This window comes from Protopterus annectens, chromosome 6.part0 (assembly GCF_019279795.1).
Source record: "Protopterus annectens isolate FY-2018-M chromosome 6.part0, PAN1.0, whole genome shotgun sequence".
NCBI lineage: Eukaryota > Metazoa > Chordata > Ceratodontiformes > Protopteridae > Protopterus > Protopterus annectens.
Genome location: NC_056737.1, coordinates 584,161,387 through 584,180,708, shown reverse-complemented (window position 1 = coordinate 584,180,708; position 19,322 = coordinate 584,161,387). Strand labels below are relative to the sequence as shown.

General features: G+C 37.5%; 1 protein-coding gene across 1 annotated transcript in view; it reads right to left on the bottom strand.

Annotated features, from left to right (window-relative positions):
* The window catches only part of MDGA2 (MAM domain containing glycosylphosphatidylinositol anchor 2), a 4,933,289-nt gene that overhangs the window by 400,143 nt on the left and 4,513,824 nt on the right, over nucleotides 1-19,322 (bottom strand). The window contains exon 14 of the mRNA XM_044074257.1: nucleotides 11,032-11,190. Coding sequence (XP_043930192.1) covers nucleotides 11,032-11,190 — 159 coding nt within the window. The remainder of the gene's footprint in view (nucleotides 1-11,031; nucleotides 11,191-19,322) is intronic.

Sequence of the window (19,322 nt, the reverse complement as noted above, 5' to 3'; positions counted from 1 at the left end):
CATTGTCCATGCTGGTGTGAATGACCTGAGATGTACCTCCCTGGACTACATGAAAACAGACATAGAGGAGCTCTCCGATTATGTAGCCCAGGCTGGTATGACCCTGACCCTGAGCAGCATCTTGCCCTCACCAAGAATGATACCACAATACAAAGACAAGATGATCAGCTTTAACAATTGGCTCAAGTACTGGTGTCATTCTAAGGGGATCCAATGTCTGTCTGCCTGGGATGATATGTTGGACAAGCCACGCTGCTTCGCAAGGGATGGCTTACACCTGTCACCACTGGGCTTCCGAATATTGGCTAAGGCTCTTGTCACCCCCATAGTGCCTTTTTTAGGCAAGGCTCAAAAGACAAACCCACCTCCTTAGAAAACAAAAATGGAAAAAAACTAAGGGTAATGCTGCTCAATGCCAGAAGTCTAAATCTCAAGATGCAGGCACTTGATGCACTCCTCAGCATGGAGAAGATCGACGTCTGTGCAGTAACTGAAACCTGGTTCAAGGCTCCTGAGAGCACCCCAGCACTACCAGGCTATACCTCGTATCATGCTTTTCAGCCCCAAAACCCGGGCCGAACCACAAAGGAGGGGAGTGTCCATATTCATAAGGACACCCACACCTCCAGGTTAGTAGCAACACATGAAGCATCAGAGACCATACAGGTGCAACTAACCATAGGCAAAACTGCTATACAACTGGTAGCATGTTACAGACCACCCTCCCAATCTCAAGAACCCCACTCAGCCTTCCTGAAGACATTGGAGGATATGAATGTATCACAAAATACCATCATACTGGGAGACTTCAACTACCCAAACATAGATTGGGTACATTATTCTAGCCCTAATACCCTAGCCCAAAGGTTCCTGGAATTCATAAATTCAAATGCACTGGAACAACTAGTCACCTCTCCCACTAGGGGGATAACATACTAGACCTGATCATCACAAACATGGGGACAAAATGCTCCACACCGAAGTATACCCCTCACTAGTGAGATCTGACCACAAACTAATCACCCTGGATATACATATCCCACCTCCACCCCCGGCACAAAAGACCACAGTGAAAAACTTCTCAAAAGCAGACTTCACTCTTCTTAAGACTGAGATGGTATCCTTTAAGCCCACTGTGCCAGTGGATACCACATCCCACAATGCCGAATACTTCACAAATGCTTTCTATGGACATCTCCAAGAATGCATGGATCATGCAATCCCAAACAAATCCAAGTCCCTCTCCACCAAATGTAAGCGTCCTGTCTGGTGGACCTCAGCCATAAACAAATTGTATAACAAAAGAAGGAAGCTACTGCACGTCAGAGCGAAATCCCATGAAGGGAAGACATCTCTGATCAACATTAGCAGAAAACTACGTTCTCTCATAAAAACATCCAAGGCAAACTTTGAGAAAAAAATTGCTAAGGACACTAAAGATAACCAGAAAGCCTTCCTCAGCTATGTTAGAAACCTGGCCGAAAACCCTCAGATATGCTCAGAGTTGGTTCACAACAACAAAAAATACACTGAACCCACAGATATTGCTAACATTCTGGCTGACAGGTTCAGTGCAAATTTCTCGCCTCCTTCACCCCCAAAAGAAGAAATACTTATCCCAGCTGAATGTAATCTCCCTGTCATCTCAGATGTCCAAGTGAGAACCGCCCTAAACAAAGCAAAAAACACAGCATCAATGGGACCTGACGGTATCCCGGGGTGCGTGTTACATGAACTCCAAGAGGAGCTAAACCCACACATAAAAATGCTATTTAACCTTAGCCTTACTTCGGGATATGTACCTGAACACTGGCGTACAGCAACAGTGGTCCCACTCCACAAGGGGGGTGCCTCTACAGACCCTGGAAACTACCACCCCATAAGCTTGACTAGCCTGGTCTGCAAAGCTATGGAAAGAATCATTATGGAACTCATAAATGGAGACATAGGGGACCTACAGAAGCTTGACCCCACCCAGTTCGGCTTTGAAAAGGGCAGATCCTGCCTTTTAAACCTGGTTGACTTTTTCAAAACAGTCACTAGAGCCATTGATGAGGGCAAAGCAGTCCATACAGCATACCTGGACTTGGCTAAGGCCTTCGACACAATACCCCACTCAGGCATCATAGATAAGCTAAACAGCTTAAAAGTAAACCCTTATGTCACTAGATGGGTTGCAAACTGGCTAAAGGACAGAACCCATAAAGTTAAAATCGCTGGAGCAATGTCAGACTCAAAGCCAGTCAAAAGTGGTGTCCCACAGGGATCTGTCCTGGGACCCCTCTTGTTCGGCATTTATTTCTCAGATGTTAAAGCAAACATGGGAGGGCTGTGGCTGACAAAGTTCGCAGATGACTGCAAACTAGGTGCCACAGTCAATACACCAGCAGATACACACATCCTACAAAAAGGCCTCACTGAAACGGACAACTGGTACCGTAGTCACGGCCTTAAACTAAATGCCAAAAAATGTATAGTCATCCCTTTTGGAAAAAACAAAGTACCCACAAATTATCACATAGACAGCAACCCACTGAGTACGGAAAAAGTAATCAGAGACCTAGGGACCCAAGTAGAGAGCGACCTCTCATTTGACACCCATGTTGCCAAAGTGGTTAGAAAAACATTCTACCTTGCACACCTCATCATGAAGGGTTTCACATCCAGATCCAAGGATGTCATTGTACCCCTATATTCCTCCCTCATCAGACCCATGATTGAGTACAATGCCCCATTTGGTATGTACCTCACCCGGCACTTGCAATAGCTGGAGACACCACAAAAGTACCTCACCAAAAGGATCAAGGGTCTCCAACATATGTCTTATTCTGCCAGACTAAAGAAACTTCAGCTCTATTCAGTAGCATACCGCCTGCTCAGAGGTGATCTCTGCCTGACGTACAAGGCCATGTCCAATCAGGATCTGATGGACATGCTCCACCTCAAAAAATCCAAATCCATCAGGACCACGAGAGCTAAAGACTTAAACCTCGGCACAAGTATGAATAGGACATGCTGGAGGGATAGATTCATAACCCAGAGGCTTCCCATGCTTTGGAATAGGATCCCAGTTCATATTAGGCAGAGCCCCTCACTGACTCTCTTCAAGAGAAATCTTGATGAGTGGATGGGAGATCGTAAGTTTACCCCAGGGGTCACATCTGTGTCACTGCTAGACAGGGGCACAGTTAACTAATTCTATTATATAAGGGGACCTTCACTGTGTAACTACTAGACAGAGGCACAGTATTCTAGATTTATTCTGTACATTTTTGTACCATTTCATGGGGTGGCAAAAGCCACATCACTATGGCTAGGCGTACAAATGCCCCAGGGCAGATAGCCTAGTACTATACTATGAAACTATGAAACTATGAAACTATATAATAAATTATTTAACAAAAATCAACATAAACTATGTACAACATTTACAAATGCTTGGTATTAGATAATAAATTAGAGCTCCAAACTTTTCTTAATTTTCATTAGTAAATGAAACATTAATAGCGTTATTCCTCAAATAAAAATCAGTAAGTGAAATCACTTTAGTCTAAGGATTGTTGGAGAATGTATTAGGATAATTTCTTGATTCTGTTACTTTGCTTTCTTTGACAGCCACTTCCTTTAGAAACAAGAGAAAATCTTCAAATGATGGAAGAATAGATATTCTCCATTTTTTTGTAATGCTCTTTCTTGCGACAGCCATGATGGACCAAAGAATATTAGTTTACATTGTTCAAATCATTTTATCTATTATATTGAATAATATTAGAAACATTGATAAAGAAAATTTGTCAGAAAATAATGTTTTGCAAAATTCTTCTATTTTGGAGCAAAATAAAGACTAGGAAGAACATTCATAAAATAGATTAACCTACTCAACTTTATATTACAGTTCTGTGAACATATCCAACATGACATACTGACACTTCCATTTATTTTAACAATTCTATTACGAGTTAGAAAGTCCCTGTGTAGAAATGTCCAGGTAAAGATATTCCAAAATTGAGCCCATGAGTTATGTTTAATAGAAGATAGCTGTAATTTATTATAAGAATTAGAAATAAGCACAGAATAAAACAGACTGCTCCTAAAGTATGTATTGGAATTCCTTAGTAATATATCTAAATATATAAATGTAAAACAGCAGCAAAGAAATACCAAGGCACAGTCCAGTCTCAACAAACTGCAGACAATCAGATGAGATAAAATAAAGCTTTAATATGTCTGTTAAGCACGTTCACAATGTGCTCATTACTTCATCAGACCATAACAAAAGTAAAACAAGTGCACTTTTAAACATAATACAACCAGTCAGATCAAGGCAATTAAAACCATCAATTAATCAATCAACGTAGCCCTCTTGACTTCCGGAATGGTTTGAGTGGCACTCTATCATTTCATCCCCTACCCCTATCAGCACGCATTCTTAAAATCCATCTAGCGTCAGCAGATTTTGTAAGGGTTTTAATGTCACCCCTAATTTCACTCACAAATAATACTTCTACCACCATAAACTTAAATAAATGACTACTACCTTTTTCACTGACATGTTTTGCCAGTGCATTATTGGTGGAAGAAATACCCTACACTCCTGGCATACTGCCAGGTATACCACAAGCTATGACTTGAAAGGTATCTAAATATGCTGTATCAGGATGCAAAAAATCAGAAGATGGATTTATAAAAGAACAATAATTACAATGAGTACATTGTTTCATGCCAAAGCAAGAAATAACCCCATTTGGATCTCTATGCATCTTTTTAGGGTAGCATAACATTCTCTTTATATTCTTCTTATTTTTAAAGAAAACCTTCAGGGCATCACCTACTATTCTTCTGATTGTGGGTTCAATCATTAACACTTCCCAATGTCTCTTAATAATGTCCGTAATACCTTTACAATTACTGCTGAAATGTAGAGACATCCCCAAACCAATGTTCTTAGGTTGTTCCAAAGTTACTGCTGTATTACCCCTTTTAGAGAAACACAGTTTGGCTAAGCTGTCTCTCATAGACCTAACTCTATCTAACACTGGTAACACATCTGGGTCATTATAACCCCTATCTCTAACCATTATACCCAACTTTGACAATTCTTGATTAAAACCATTGTCATCTGCATGGAGTCTAGAAACTCTCATTCCTTGACCTGAAACTACATTCCAAAACACATGGCCTTGATGCATACTCCATCTGTGGAGGTAGGTTTTCCTATGACATGATTTGCCATAAACCTCTGTATTAATATTACCTTTCCTATCTCTAACAATATTTATATCAAAGAAACTAATTCTATCATATGACTTGCAGACAGTAAACTTCAGGAAAGGAAGGCAATTATTCAGATAAAGAAAAAAACTCTTGCAATTCCCCTGTACTCCCATTCAATACTAAAAACAAGTCATCAACAAAACATCAATAAAATAACAAATTAGACTTAAATATATCACATTTAATAATGGCCGCATCTTTCCACCAAGCCATCACAATGTTGGCGTAGCTATGGGCACTGGATGTGCCCATAGCTACGCCATCATTTTGTAAATAATAACAGTCATCAAATAAAAACATACTATTTTCTAAAACAATTTCCATAAATAAACATAACAAATCAATAAACATCTTATCATATTCATTAAAACATAAATGATAATTCTTCATGGCTTCAAGGCCATATTGATTAGGAATTTTAGTAAACAATGATTGCACGTCTAAAGTAACAAACATATATTTCTGATGAATAGACTAATTATCAAAAAATGAATAAAAATCCTGTAAAATTGTTTTAGAGTCTTGGAGTGACTGATTGATACCAAAAGGTGTTGGATAGGTTGGACAGGAAAACAAGAAGAATGCTTCATGCTCATCAAAGGATTTATAAAAATCAGCATATACCAAGACTATATTCCCCATTCTGAAGGTGGTATGGGCCTCCTCAAAATTGATTACATGTATAGATCTGCAATCATGGGACTGCATACATATCAGCTGACCTTACAAGACCCAAACATAGGTTAAGTTTTGAAACAAGAGGAAAATATGTACAAGATGACTTCTCTGCTTAGTTTAGCAGAAGCATATCAGCATCAAGAAGGAATGGAAATCAAATGAGAAGTTGATAAAAATCAGGCCGCAACTGAGTGTGCCAAAAACTAAAGAAAGAATATAAGGTGAAGGATCAGATGAGAAGACAAGAAATGTGGAAAATGCATAAATATAGTTGCAAGTATAGAAAACTTTTGGAACAACCTCATGTTAATCAGGATCAAACACAAGAATGACTAAGAAGATGTGAATTGAAACCAAAAGATAAAAGATTAATATTGGCAGCCCAAGACAGTGAACTACATACATGCTGGTTTACAAAGTCCATTGAACATGTGGGTGAAATAAACAAATGTAGATTTTGTAAAACAGAATTGGAAACAGTTGCATATCTTGTTGTTGGTTGAGATATACTAATGGCAGAAGGACTGTATAGTGAAAGGCATAATAATGTGGCAAGACTGTAGCATTGGGGACTGTGCAAACATTATAATACTGAAGCAGCTGAAAAACACTGGAAATGTGAGCCTCAAAGCATTATAGAAAATGATGAAGTTTATATCACATGGGATCACCCATTACCAGCAGTTCAAAAAATAGATGCTAGAAAAAGACATATAGTAGTCCAGGTAAAGACAAAAATAACAGTAATCATTGAAATTGCTACACCCAGTGACTACAGTATCTTATGCACAGAGAAAAACAAAGTCATAAAATACCAGGATATGCAGGCAGAAATTAGAGTAATGTGGCAGAATGATACCCAGACAGTTCCAATAGTAGTGGGAGCAATGGGTCTTATAAAAAAAATTATAATAATACTTGGATATGTTACCGATATATATATACTCCACAGGAATTGCAGAACGGGTTACTGCTAGGCACATTGTGGGTGCTGTGAAGAACACTTCTGGCTAACATCAAAGTCTGAAACAAAACTAATTTTGTGAACTTTAATCATAATTTGACTTAGGAATGGGCTCTATTCCTGTCATGGTATTAGAAAACCAAACGACTTGGAGAAATTAAAAAAGGGAAGAGTATGATCCACAAAAAGTTTTATAGATAATTGATAAACTAGGCAAAAGGAATACAAATGCAACCAAAAGAGAAAAAAATAGACACATTTTATGAAATATCTATGAAGACCCTGTGGAACATAACAAAGATGCTGAATGGACAGAAGAACTCAAACCATAAGAAGTTCAAATGAAGAGGATATGAAGTGGGATAAAGTAAGACAGAAATTGAAACAAAAATTTATTTGGTCTTCCTGTTCTAACTTTTTGGAGTGACTGACTCGCCCCAAAATGTATCGGATCAGTTGGACAGGAAAACAAGAAAAATGCTTCAAGCTCATCAAATGATTTACAAAAATCAGTGCATAACAAGATTATCCATTCACCGTTCTGAATGAGGTATGGGCCTCCTCAAAATTGATTGCATGTACAGATCTGCAGTCATAGGACTGCATACATATCTGCTCACCTCACAAGATCCAAAATAATAAAAGTTGTACAACATGAGTAGAACAAATCTAAGATAATTACCCTGCTTAGTTTAACAGAAGCATATCGGTGGCAAGGGGGAATGGAAGTTAAACCAGAAGTAGACAAAAATTGAATGTGCCAAAAAAGAAAAGAAAGGTTATAAGGAGAAGAATCAGATGAGAAGGTAAAAAACATAAAAAAGACATAAATATAGTTACAAGTACAGAAAACTCCTGGAACAACCTCATGTTCATCAGGATCTGACACAAGAATGATTAAGGAGAGGTGAATTTAAACCAAAATATGAAAGTTTAATATTAGTGGTCTGGTATAATGGACTATGTACACATTGGTTTACACAGTATATTGAGCATGTCAGAGAAACAAACAAATGCAGGTTTTGTAAAAACTGAATGGGAAACAGTCACACATCTTGTTGCTGGGTGTGATACAGTAATGGCAGAGGACTTGTATACTGAAAGACATAATAATGTGGTAAGACTGTTGCACTTGGGATTCTGCAAACATTGCAATATTGAATTAGCTGCAAAACATTGGAAACATGAGCCACAAAGCATTATAGAGAATGATGAAGTTTATATCACAAGGGATCACTCATTACCAACAGTTCAAAAACAGATGCGAGAAAACCAGATATAGTAGTCCATGAAAAAAAGACAGACCAGATATAGTAGTCTACGAAAAAAAGACAAAAGTAGCATTGGCCATTGAAATTGCTAGACCCAGGGATTACAGTGTTTTATGTACAGAGAGATACAATGTCATAAAATATTAGGATTTTCAGGCAGAAATGGGGGCAATATGGAAGGATACCCAGACAGTTCCAATAGTTGTAGGAACAATGGGTCTCATAAAAAAAAAAGATTTGCAGTCTTATTTAGACATGCTACCAATATGTAAATCTGTCTGATTTGCAGGAGGAGTCAGTGTTGGGCACATCGCAGGTGCTGAGAAGAGCAATTTTGGCTAACATCAAAGATTCAAACAATATTAATTTCACAAACTTTAATCATACTTCGACTTAGGAACGAGCTCCATTCCCGTCATGTTATTAGAAACCCAAAGCCTTGGAAAAATTAAAGAGACAAAAGCACTAAACACCTTTGTGAGGTGAGCAATGTCATAGAAAGCACTAGTGATATTAGCTCTTTCCTCTGATGCACTACACATCAAAAAGCTTGACTATTTTAGAGGCAGAGTGCTGTGCTACCAATCATATCCACATTTAAAAGCCCCTATACCTAGAATCAAAAGTGCTATGCAGTACTTGTTCTCCACAAATATGGGAAAGCAACACATCCCTGCAGATTCTAGGTGTGGGTGACCAATGTCGAACATGGACCATACAATGTCCCAATCTACTGTAAAGTCATCAATGATTTCTTGGATCATTGAAATTATAGTGTCAACACATTTATGGTAAAATTTCAGTTGGCACCAGATGCCACCTTGTTACATACCAGCAGGAAGCTGCAGCACTTAGCATTGATGTATGCTCCTGCATGTCTTAATCTTTTATAGCAAGGCACATATTACCCACATAACAGACCTCACATATGAATATAAATCATGAATCTGTTTTTACTGCATACAGTACATTTAAGCATCATTTGGACCTCATTTCTTCATCCATTTTCATTAAGATATCATTATGCAATCATTTGCATGTATCTTCTGTTGTGCATTTATGTTTACTGTACTGTAGAGAAATACACAAGACTGAATCTCTACTACACTGTACTAGTCTGTTCTGCATCTGCTTAATAATATAAAACTTGTCCATTCATTGCAAACAAAGCTTTCAAACTTTACCTAGAAAAATGCAACAATGTTGATGTCAATGTCATCAAAAAATAACTCATGAATAACAAACAAAAACCAAAGATTCATTTAAGATAAAATCTGCCATTAGACTGGTGAAAGTGAAAAACATCTTAAAAAGGAAGGGGAGGGAACAAAAATACTGACTAAGAACAATTACCATGACAGTGCCAACAGACATAGCTAAGGCATTAGTATATAAACTGGGAGCGAGTTTCAGGCCAAAGTGATCCTAACCAAAAATTATAAATTACATCCAAAATGACACCTTGCCCTTCAGCTAGGCACAGGGGAATTTAAAGGCACTAACTAATGCATTTGCATCCCAGTTTTAAAGATGAAAATTCAGACATCTGTCAGTGGATCATGGATCACCTCTAATGGTGAACAACATATTTTTACACTTAGCGTGGTTAAATGGTAGTTGAGATGAGGCTAACTACTATACTATTTATAAGGAAGTATTTTTTTAAGAAGCAGAAGGAAACAGCTGAAAAAGCTTTCCAGAACAGGTGGGGGGGGGGAGTAAAGAAAGGATTCAAGAATTCATTGGACAGATGCAATACTTATAAATATTTTTTTTTCAATTTGGGTAGAAGAAAAACAAATCTGACAGCTAATTAGGCAGTGCATTTAAACAAGACTAGGTCAGTTAACAGATTTTATTGGAAACCAAATCAAGGTTTTTAGGTCTCTTGGCAGATTCAGATCATAGTGTATAGTCACTGACTTAGGAGACACACTCTACATTATTTGCAAGTATAATGACACTGAGTTTGGGATTACCCCTGACTTTAAAACTACAGAATACATTGAAATGGAGAGGACCCAATAAATAATCCTGTGAAATGCCACAGATTATGCAAACCCAATCGGACTATGATCACTGATATAGATAAATAAGCTTCCACCAGTCTGATAAGTGTAAAACTACAACACTGAATTAGATGACCAATTTCATTTTATGCTAAGCAGAAAGAAGTGCCTACATATTTGGAGTGACCAATCCAGTTTTGCAGGAGGCAATAAATCATGTAACACAGTGTCACAACACTTTCCATGTCAGCCAAAATAATACAGTTTGGTGCATAAGCCTGGTGGGCAAAAACATTTCAAATAAAAGAAGCAAAATAAAATTGATGGTTGTTCAACATTGTCACTATCTGTTAAATAGTGCAAATGAACTTAGAAAACATTTATCGGTTATAGAGCTATCTATCTTTAAACAAAGCCAGACAATCATATTATTAAATACTGATTTATGCTTAAAGCCTATTTTCCCAGCCATCTCTGTACCTTAACCATCTTTATCATCTGGCAAATAAAAGGTCATTAGAATACATCTAGAAGAGAGCTATATATGATTTAATGGGAAATAAATGATATGCTTTTACCACCTACAGAAAACTAATTTTCTTTTTAAACATTTGGATTACAGTACCCAGTATGTAGTTACGTTTATTAATCATAATACCCCTCTTCATTATTTTATAACTGATCATGTGCCTTTATTCAGAAAAAGCAAAATATGCATCAGGAAACATGACCATAATTTACCTGCACACTAACCTCCTTAGAGTCCACTGGACATCTTACGAAAGCTCTTTACTATGCCTGCAGTTCCATTTAAATGTAGTGATGTTTTTCTTACCTATATGCTTTCCACACATATGGTAGTAAAACTCCAAACAGTATGCTGTGTTTGTAGCTCCATATGGATTTTTAGGTGCCACGTTAAACAAAGGACTAAGAAGTCTTGCTTTTTCTCCTTCTTCTCTCGGACGGGAGGTCTCTATATACATGAAAAATCCTATAGAAGTAAAAAAACACATCATTTTAATGTACCCCAATGAGAAAATTACACAAATAAAAAGAGGATACACATTTTCTCTTCACAATGACTTTTTCTACATATGCAGCAGCATTGATTATATGACAATATTACACTCTATGTTAGCAAATGCCATTCTTATGTTCTGACATTAAATAACAACATCATGTACAAACCAAACTAAACATTGACGGATTCAGAAGCCCGTCCTTAAAATATATTTTAAGACATTTTGGTTTAATAATGAATGTTGTTAACATCACTTTACTTTTCTAAGTCTACTTACAGCTGCAGAGGTAAATAGTAATTGCAGTCAGAGCTGCAGACTAGCTTATCTGATCTCCAGGCAGCCTGACTGGCATCCTCTCAACCCAAAGATGAAGAATAACAAAAGGTCTATGGAATGTAGTACCGGCTCCCATTTATGAGGTGAAGGTGCTCCCCTGTCTTCATAATGGAATACTGGTTCTACTGATCATACCCCCTAGCAGCTTGCATTCAAGGCAGATACTCCCAATAACCTCCACCCTAATTATGGTACTGATTGTATTTTCATGTCTGATTTGTCTCTTCTTATTAGCATGCTTTCTTCTAAGGGCAGCAATCCTAGTAAATACTGCTGTAATGCAAATCACCCTGCACCAATGTATGGAACTGCATTCAAGTGACATTTAATTATTCATACTCATCCACATTCTCAACAGGGCAACATCTCATTTATTTAGTTTACTTTATTTTATTTTATTTGCATTTCTTTACTGGGGAAGTCTGACTTGGCAATGAACTCCTTTTCTTGGAAGGCTTGGGGAGAAAAGCTCCAGAAATAAAATAATACATGAAAGAGAGTCATAAAACTAGAATCATAAAATAACAAATGAAACAGTTTAACAGATGTACATTAGACAGGAACTTGTCAAAGTCAAAGTAAACTTTATTGTCAATCAGAGACCTTGGGACACAGGTGGACAGTAGTCTCTCCTTTGATAATCATATTGTCACAGTAGTCAGGAAATCCTTCTACGTGGCACACCTCATCACAAAAGGCTTCTCATCCAGGAAAAAAGGGGTCATTGTTCCCCTCTACTCATCACTCATTAGACCCATTATAGAGTTCCTCACAAGACATCTACAACAACTGGAATGGCCACAGAAATACCTCACAAAGAGGATTATCGGCCTCAAACAAATGCCCTACGCAGACCGTCTCAAAAAACTCCAGCTTTACTCTGTCGCATATCGCCTACTCAGACATGATCTCTGCCTAACATACAAACCTATGTCAAACCCAGAGCTGTTGGACATGCTCCACATAAAAAAATCCCAATCCCTCCGACCTACACGCTCTAGAGACCTAAACCTTGTCACCACAATAAACAGAACATGCTGGAGGGATAGATTCCTGTCCCAGAGACTTCCCATACTCTGGAACAAACTACCTATCTATATCAAACAAAGCTCATTAGCACTCTTCAAGAAAAATCTTGATGATTGGATGGGAGATGGGACATTCACCCCAGAGATCACTTCTGTGGCTCTGCTTGACAGGGGTACAGGAAAATACTTTTCTTGGGTAGCAAAAGCCAGGGTATTGTTTGGCTAGGCTTATATAGGCCCTAGGGCAAATAGACTAGAACCTACCTATGAACCTATGAAGATATACAGAGCAGTGCAAGCTGAACAAAGTTACATTTCTTTGGTCCCAGTGCAAGACATGACAATGAGCACATAGTTTGAGTGACAGTAAGATTAATGCACATACAGTAATAATTAAAATATTAACACCACAATAAATGACAACAATTGGACAGGAAGATATTAGACAATATTATACTAGTAGGTATTGGGAACACTATGACATCACATTTGGATTTCTTAGATATTGTACTTCATCAGTTGTAGTATGATATATTCTGATGTTCATACTGCACATGTGTGGAGTGGTGACTCACACCTGACTATTGGACATTCAGGAAGTAACTGCATAAGAATCAGGCTAACTGTACCAGTTATTGAAGCAATTTGCCAGAGTGCTTACTATAGATGATACTTCACAGCAAGTGGCATATTGATCTGAGTATGCACTGTCATGCCTGGCATTCAAGTTCAGCAGCCTTACAAATAGATGAAAGAAGGTCCTTTTTAGCCTAGATGTTTTGCAATGTAAGCTGTGATACCACCTGCCCGAGGAAAGGTAGAAATACACGATATGGGCAGGGTGAGTGGGATCGTCGATTATCTTCCAATCCCTTCCCACACACCGAGTCTTGTTCAGATCATCTATGGATGGAAGCAAGGAGCCAATGACTTTTTCCACTGTCCTCACTAACCTCAGGAGAGCCTTGTGGTCAGATGCTTTGCAGTTACCATACTAAACTATGATGTTATTTGAGAGGATGCTCTCGAAGGTCCCCCTGTAGAAGGCTTTGAGGAAGGACTGAGACAGGTTTGCCTTCCTTAGTTTCCATAGGAAGTGCAGACATTGTTGTGCCTTCTTCACTGTGTGGTTAATATCAGCCGACCAGGAGAGGTCATCTGAGATTTCCACCCCCAGGAACCTGGTGTTTTTGACCCTTTCCACTGCCACACCCTTAATTTCCAGAGGTTGATGTATCTCCTGTGTCCTCCTGAAATCCACTATTAATTCTTTGGTCTTGCTTACATTTAAGGCCAGACTGTTGCTGTTGCACCAGCCTGTCAGATGCTCCACTTCATTCCTGTAGGCTGTTTCCTCACCATTTCTGACAAGAACTACGACATTGGTATCATCCGCAAACTTGATGATTTATTGGATTCATGCTTGGCCATGCAGTCATGTGTCAACAACGTGAACAGCAGAGGGCTTAGGATGCAGCCCTGAGGGACACTCATGCTCAGTGTAATACTGATTGAAGTGTTTTTTCCCACACATGCTTGAATTGCTCCACTATGCAGCTGGAACAACTTTGCAGTGAAGTGCCAGTCACTCACACTACCATGTAGAGCAAGTACTTAGAAAACTGAACCAGAAAATCAGGCTTTTCCATCCCCCCTGTACCTTGACCTACTACTGAAAGGCTTAGTTGTGCACCAGAAAAAATGTGGTTCACACTAACACCTTTTAATCCTCGCCCTGACCAGAATTTGCATAGTTCAGACCTCTATGAATCCTACACGCTACAACTTATCAGTTGGGATAGTGTGTTAGGAAGGTTATAATAGACTCCACTCACTGACTACCATATAAGCATGTGATGTTCCTAACCTTGCTCCCTGAAGTGTACAGAGGTGGCTGTAGTCAGTGAAGGGGTGTATGAAACCAAAACACTTTGTGGTGCAGCTCAGCATATTGGTGCATGGCAAATCACACAACAAGCTATGGATACTGGCCTGAGTCAGTTTCTGACATTTGCGCTATAAACTCTTTGAAAAGGTATGTACTGTTGTAGTGAACTGAGTACATGCACAAGCCATCAGTGATTATGTTTCATGTAAGAGAAGGTATGCTAATGCTCCCAGAATAATTTCAAAAGACATTTGTTTGGCAATTATTGAATCATCTCTATTACTCACTAATGCATTTTATCTATGTATGCTTATAGTATGTTCACTTAAAATATTTCAGAGTATATGACTAATGCCTCTGAATGAATATGAAATATTTAAAATATCTTGAGGGCCTTATTCAATTACTATTAATACCCTTTTCTATTTAATATGACATTGCTTATATATAATGTCAAAGTACTACAAATGCATTAATAAATGGATGTACTATACAGCTTCAATGATTTTCTACTGAGATACAAAATAAAATAACAATTATAGAAAGGAATTCTCCTACTCACTTTGACTAAAGAATCAAGATAAACAACACATTTATTATGGCACATTTCTTAGTGATTTTATAAAACTACCAAAAAACGCACAAGAAAACGAGGTCCAGCTGACAAGCGTTTAATGCCAACGAATACAAGCCACAATTGACCTAGGTTTCGTCCGTTTACACAGACTTCTTCAGAATACAAAAACATGACTGCCTACTCACTTAAAAAGCATTGCGATTAACCAATCAATAAATAAACAACTTGTTAAAATTGTGACAATTAAAATAAAAAGTAATACATGAATCTAAACTCTCAAATAAATAACCTATATTACACATAAAATGACAAACTGTACTTACAAAAATCACATTTAATTTTAAAATATTTAATAAATATGATATGTGAAATATAAGAAATAGTACAAAACCAACAAAACCTAAATGTATAATTAGGAATCAATTAAATTTATTTTTTTATTTTTTAAAATATATGATAAAACTATCTAATGAGTGCCTAACTATTTAACACCAGAATATTCTTCAACTTCAATAAAGGCTTAATAGTATAATACTCATTGAGTCCAGGAAAATTGTGTGCATTTAATCTGAGCTGCCATTTAAGTTCACAAATATCCAAATGCAGATCAATAATTCTGCCTTGCTGGTCTATCTTAATTTGTTGTAAAACACAAAAATTAAAACTATGATCACCATGGTCTAGTACATGCCTAGCAAGAGCATTGGTGGTTCTACCATGTTTGATATCCAAAAGATGTTCCTTAATTCTATCCCGAAAAGCCTTACAAGTTTTACCTACATAAAATGCCTTACATACTTGACATAAGGCTAGATATACTACATTTTTGGTGTAGCAATCGAAGTGGCCACAGATTGAAATAACACAATGATTGGTCACAAGCCTACTAGCAGAGGTGAAAATGTAGGAACATACGGAACACCTTTCACATTTAAAATTACCCAAGGGTTTGTTCATGCAAGGCCCCCTTGCCCAAGAAATCTTTTCAAACATATCCTTAAGGGATAAATCCTTCCTATATATAAACTTCAGTTTGTTACTACTTGTGAGACCCAAATCTCTCTCCATCTTTAAAAAGCTCCAATTCCTGCCAATAATCTTGCTTATCTCATCTGAATCACCATTATATGTGGAGATATAAATTAAAGGTGAAGTAGTCAAAAATCGTGACCTGTCAACATCATAACCAAGTGAATTAAATTGAAGAATATCAGTGTTAAGTATAGCCAGAAACACACCAATCTTCCTTTTACGTTTAACTTCAAGAAAGACTTCTAAACACAAATTTTCAGGATAACCCCTATTTTTGAATAAAGAAATCATAAATTTTAACTCCTCTGTAAACTCATTGTCATCACTAACCATCCGGGCAGCCCTGACCATTTGCCCTTTAACAATAGCCCTTTTCTGATGATCAGGGTGCCAGCTGTTAAACTGTAGATACGAATTTGAAAATGTTGGTTTTCTATAGATGTTTGACTTCAGTAAACCATGCACCCTATCATATGTTAATCTAACATCCAAATATGTTATAGTATCTGAATTAATTTCATACGTAAAAGTCAAAAACCACACTGTGCTATTGATATATTTAATGAAGGCTTCTAACACAACCTTTTCGCCTTCCCAAATGATATTTTATAAAACTACTACAATACACAAATTATTTAATGCAGATATATTTGCTCTTTCTGTGCTAGTGGACCACTTGATATTCTTCTTTGCTCAGAAATTCAAGACAATGCCAAAACTGATGTAGGGTGGGCAAAGATGATGTAGGGTGGGTAAAGATTTAGCTAATGGATGGCCTCAGAATTTGTAAGTATTACTCAAATTCACATGGAAAGCTAACAGAACAACAAGTTTTGCAACAACATACATTTTCTTAACTATAAGAAGTTTAAACCTGTATTGCATGACACTACTGCTGGAATATAATCCTCAGGGAACTCTGAAGACCATGCCCTGGCCCAGCCATCAAGGAGCCTCAATCCTCACCACTAACACAAGGGAGGTCATTTCCTAGAAGAGAGGAAAGGATAACTAATACACAGAGTAAAGTACAATTTCCCTTAAGTGCACACAGAGATCACAGTCAGTCTGGGGCTGGTTGCTCCCTTGCTTACCAAGCCCCCAATAAGACTCCCCACTGGCACAGCTATAGGGTCCAGGTCTCAACCTAACTGGGCAAACTAAAACCTCCAGTACCCTCTCTGTCCAACCAGTGCTTCGTGTCTCTGCCCAGGTAGCTGATACATAGACACACACACTTTGAGAAGAGGTTATACAACCACACAGTCTTTCCTGGGAAAAGGCTGGCACAGGTTCTCCAGCGGTGCCCCTATTACCCAGACATACGGTAGTAATTCCTGTCACCACCCAGTTAATAATATCAGCTACTAAAAGGCCCTTAAAAGGGTGTCCAATTATTACTGTGCAATATTATTATCCAATTGGTAATGTGACTATACAGTCTAAATCTTATCAGAGTGGCCTATTACAATAACCTCTATAAATATGCAATGTACTCTAGAGCTTATCTCTACACAAACCAGCAACAGGAAGAAGGTTTTAAAAATATTTAATAATAAATAATTAAAACACAAGACAAAACTACTACACCACAGAGATATCTAAGAGTTCAGAGATCACACAGAAACTTAAAATAATACAGTAGGACAGGTCTGATTTCAAAGAAAAATACCTAATTAATCTTTACTAGCTTTAACTATTCCTACAAGAAATCACAGAGCTAGAAAGTTACATGTGAGCATAAGGCAGAGTGCTGAGTTAGCTATCCAAGATCAAAATGTTCCAAGTCTCTTGTGAGAAATAGTATTTAAACATTACTAACATACATCTCTGCTGGGTCCCACTCAAATTACATCATGTTGACACTTAGGTTTTCCCAGGCAAACAAACTGCATTATTTAGCAATCTAACACCTGCTCAGCAACTTACAACAATAAAAGGTATTTCACATATACACTCTAGCAGAAACCAGAGCAATAAAGCACCTTCCACACGTAAATTCTGGTCATAAACTTTAGCCTTAAAACAATGGGCATGAAACCTTCATCCAGACGCACTGGAGCCGAATTCTAACATGAAAGGGTCACAACATGCTTCACTGGGCCAGTAGAGTGCAATGTTGTCACGTATATTGCAGTTCCACATTTCACAGTATTATTTTACACTCAAGAAAACATGCCTGTATTTTTACATTTATTTACAAATGCCAGAACTATATATCAAATTCTATTTGACTAGGCTGGCAGCCTTCACCCATCTCTCCCCAGTCTTCACAGGAACTAGTGAATCACAAAAAAACCAAGGTGAACTGGAGCAACGTAAAAAATAAAATAGTTTAATATATGTAAGCACTTTCGGAAACAGACAATGCTTTTCCTTCATCAGACGTACAAAAAGCGTGTTGGAATACTTTTATACCAATAAACTACATGTCAATCAATCAATTAATACACGACGTATTCCACTTTAAAGCAGTAGAATAGGTTAAATAAAAACATTCCAAATATAGAAAATATTATTAATAGTACAGTTAAAAACATTATTACTACTAAGTTAAAGACAACTTGCAGCAAACCCTATACCTAAAAATTCTTAAAAAATGAATACATTTATCAGAAAAGCACAAATGTGTATTTCATATATTAAACTATTTTATTTTTTACGTTGCTCCAGTTCACCTTGGTTTTTTGTGATTGACTAGTTTGTTTGAATTTGCTTTTTGTTTTTCGGTTCTTCACAGGAACTACCAGAAAACAAAAAATATATGAAGATCAAGTCAACAGTATATGGCAAAATCATGGACATTGTGCAAAATTAGTAACAGTTGAGAGCTGGCATGAAAGCCTCAACTATCATATACCTGGGGTATGCTACGATATGTGGTGCTCTGCGGGGAGGTGGAATAAACAACATAAAAGGGGATATAAAGTTGATGGCAGCAGTTCCAACTACTAAGTCTACTCAAAAAAAAGAACCAATCCATCCATCCATCCATCTATCCTCAACCCCTTTTTCCTATTTTACACATGGGGTCGGGGTATCACTTCAACTGTGACAATCATCTCGAAGCAAGGTTTATACTGCCAGGTGTCCAGCCCTGCCTCGCTGCTCAAAAAAACAACCCATACATACTGGACATAAAAAAAATAATTATATGATTGCTATAATGACAGCAAGAAGATACTGCAATTATTTCTGCTAAAATTTCAATGAAGGAGGATAGAAGTTGCAAACTAACCA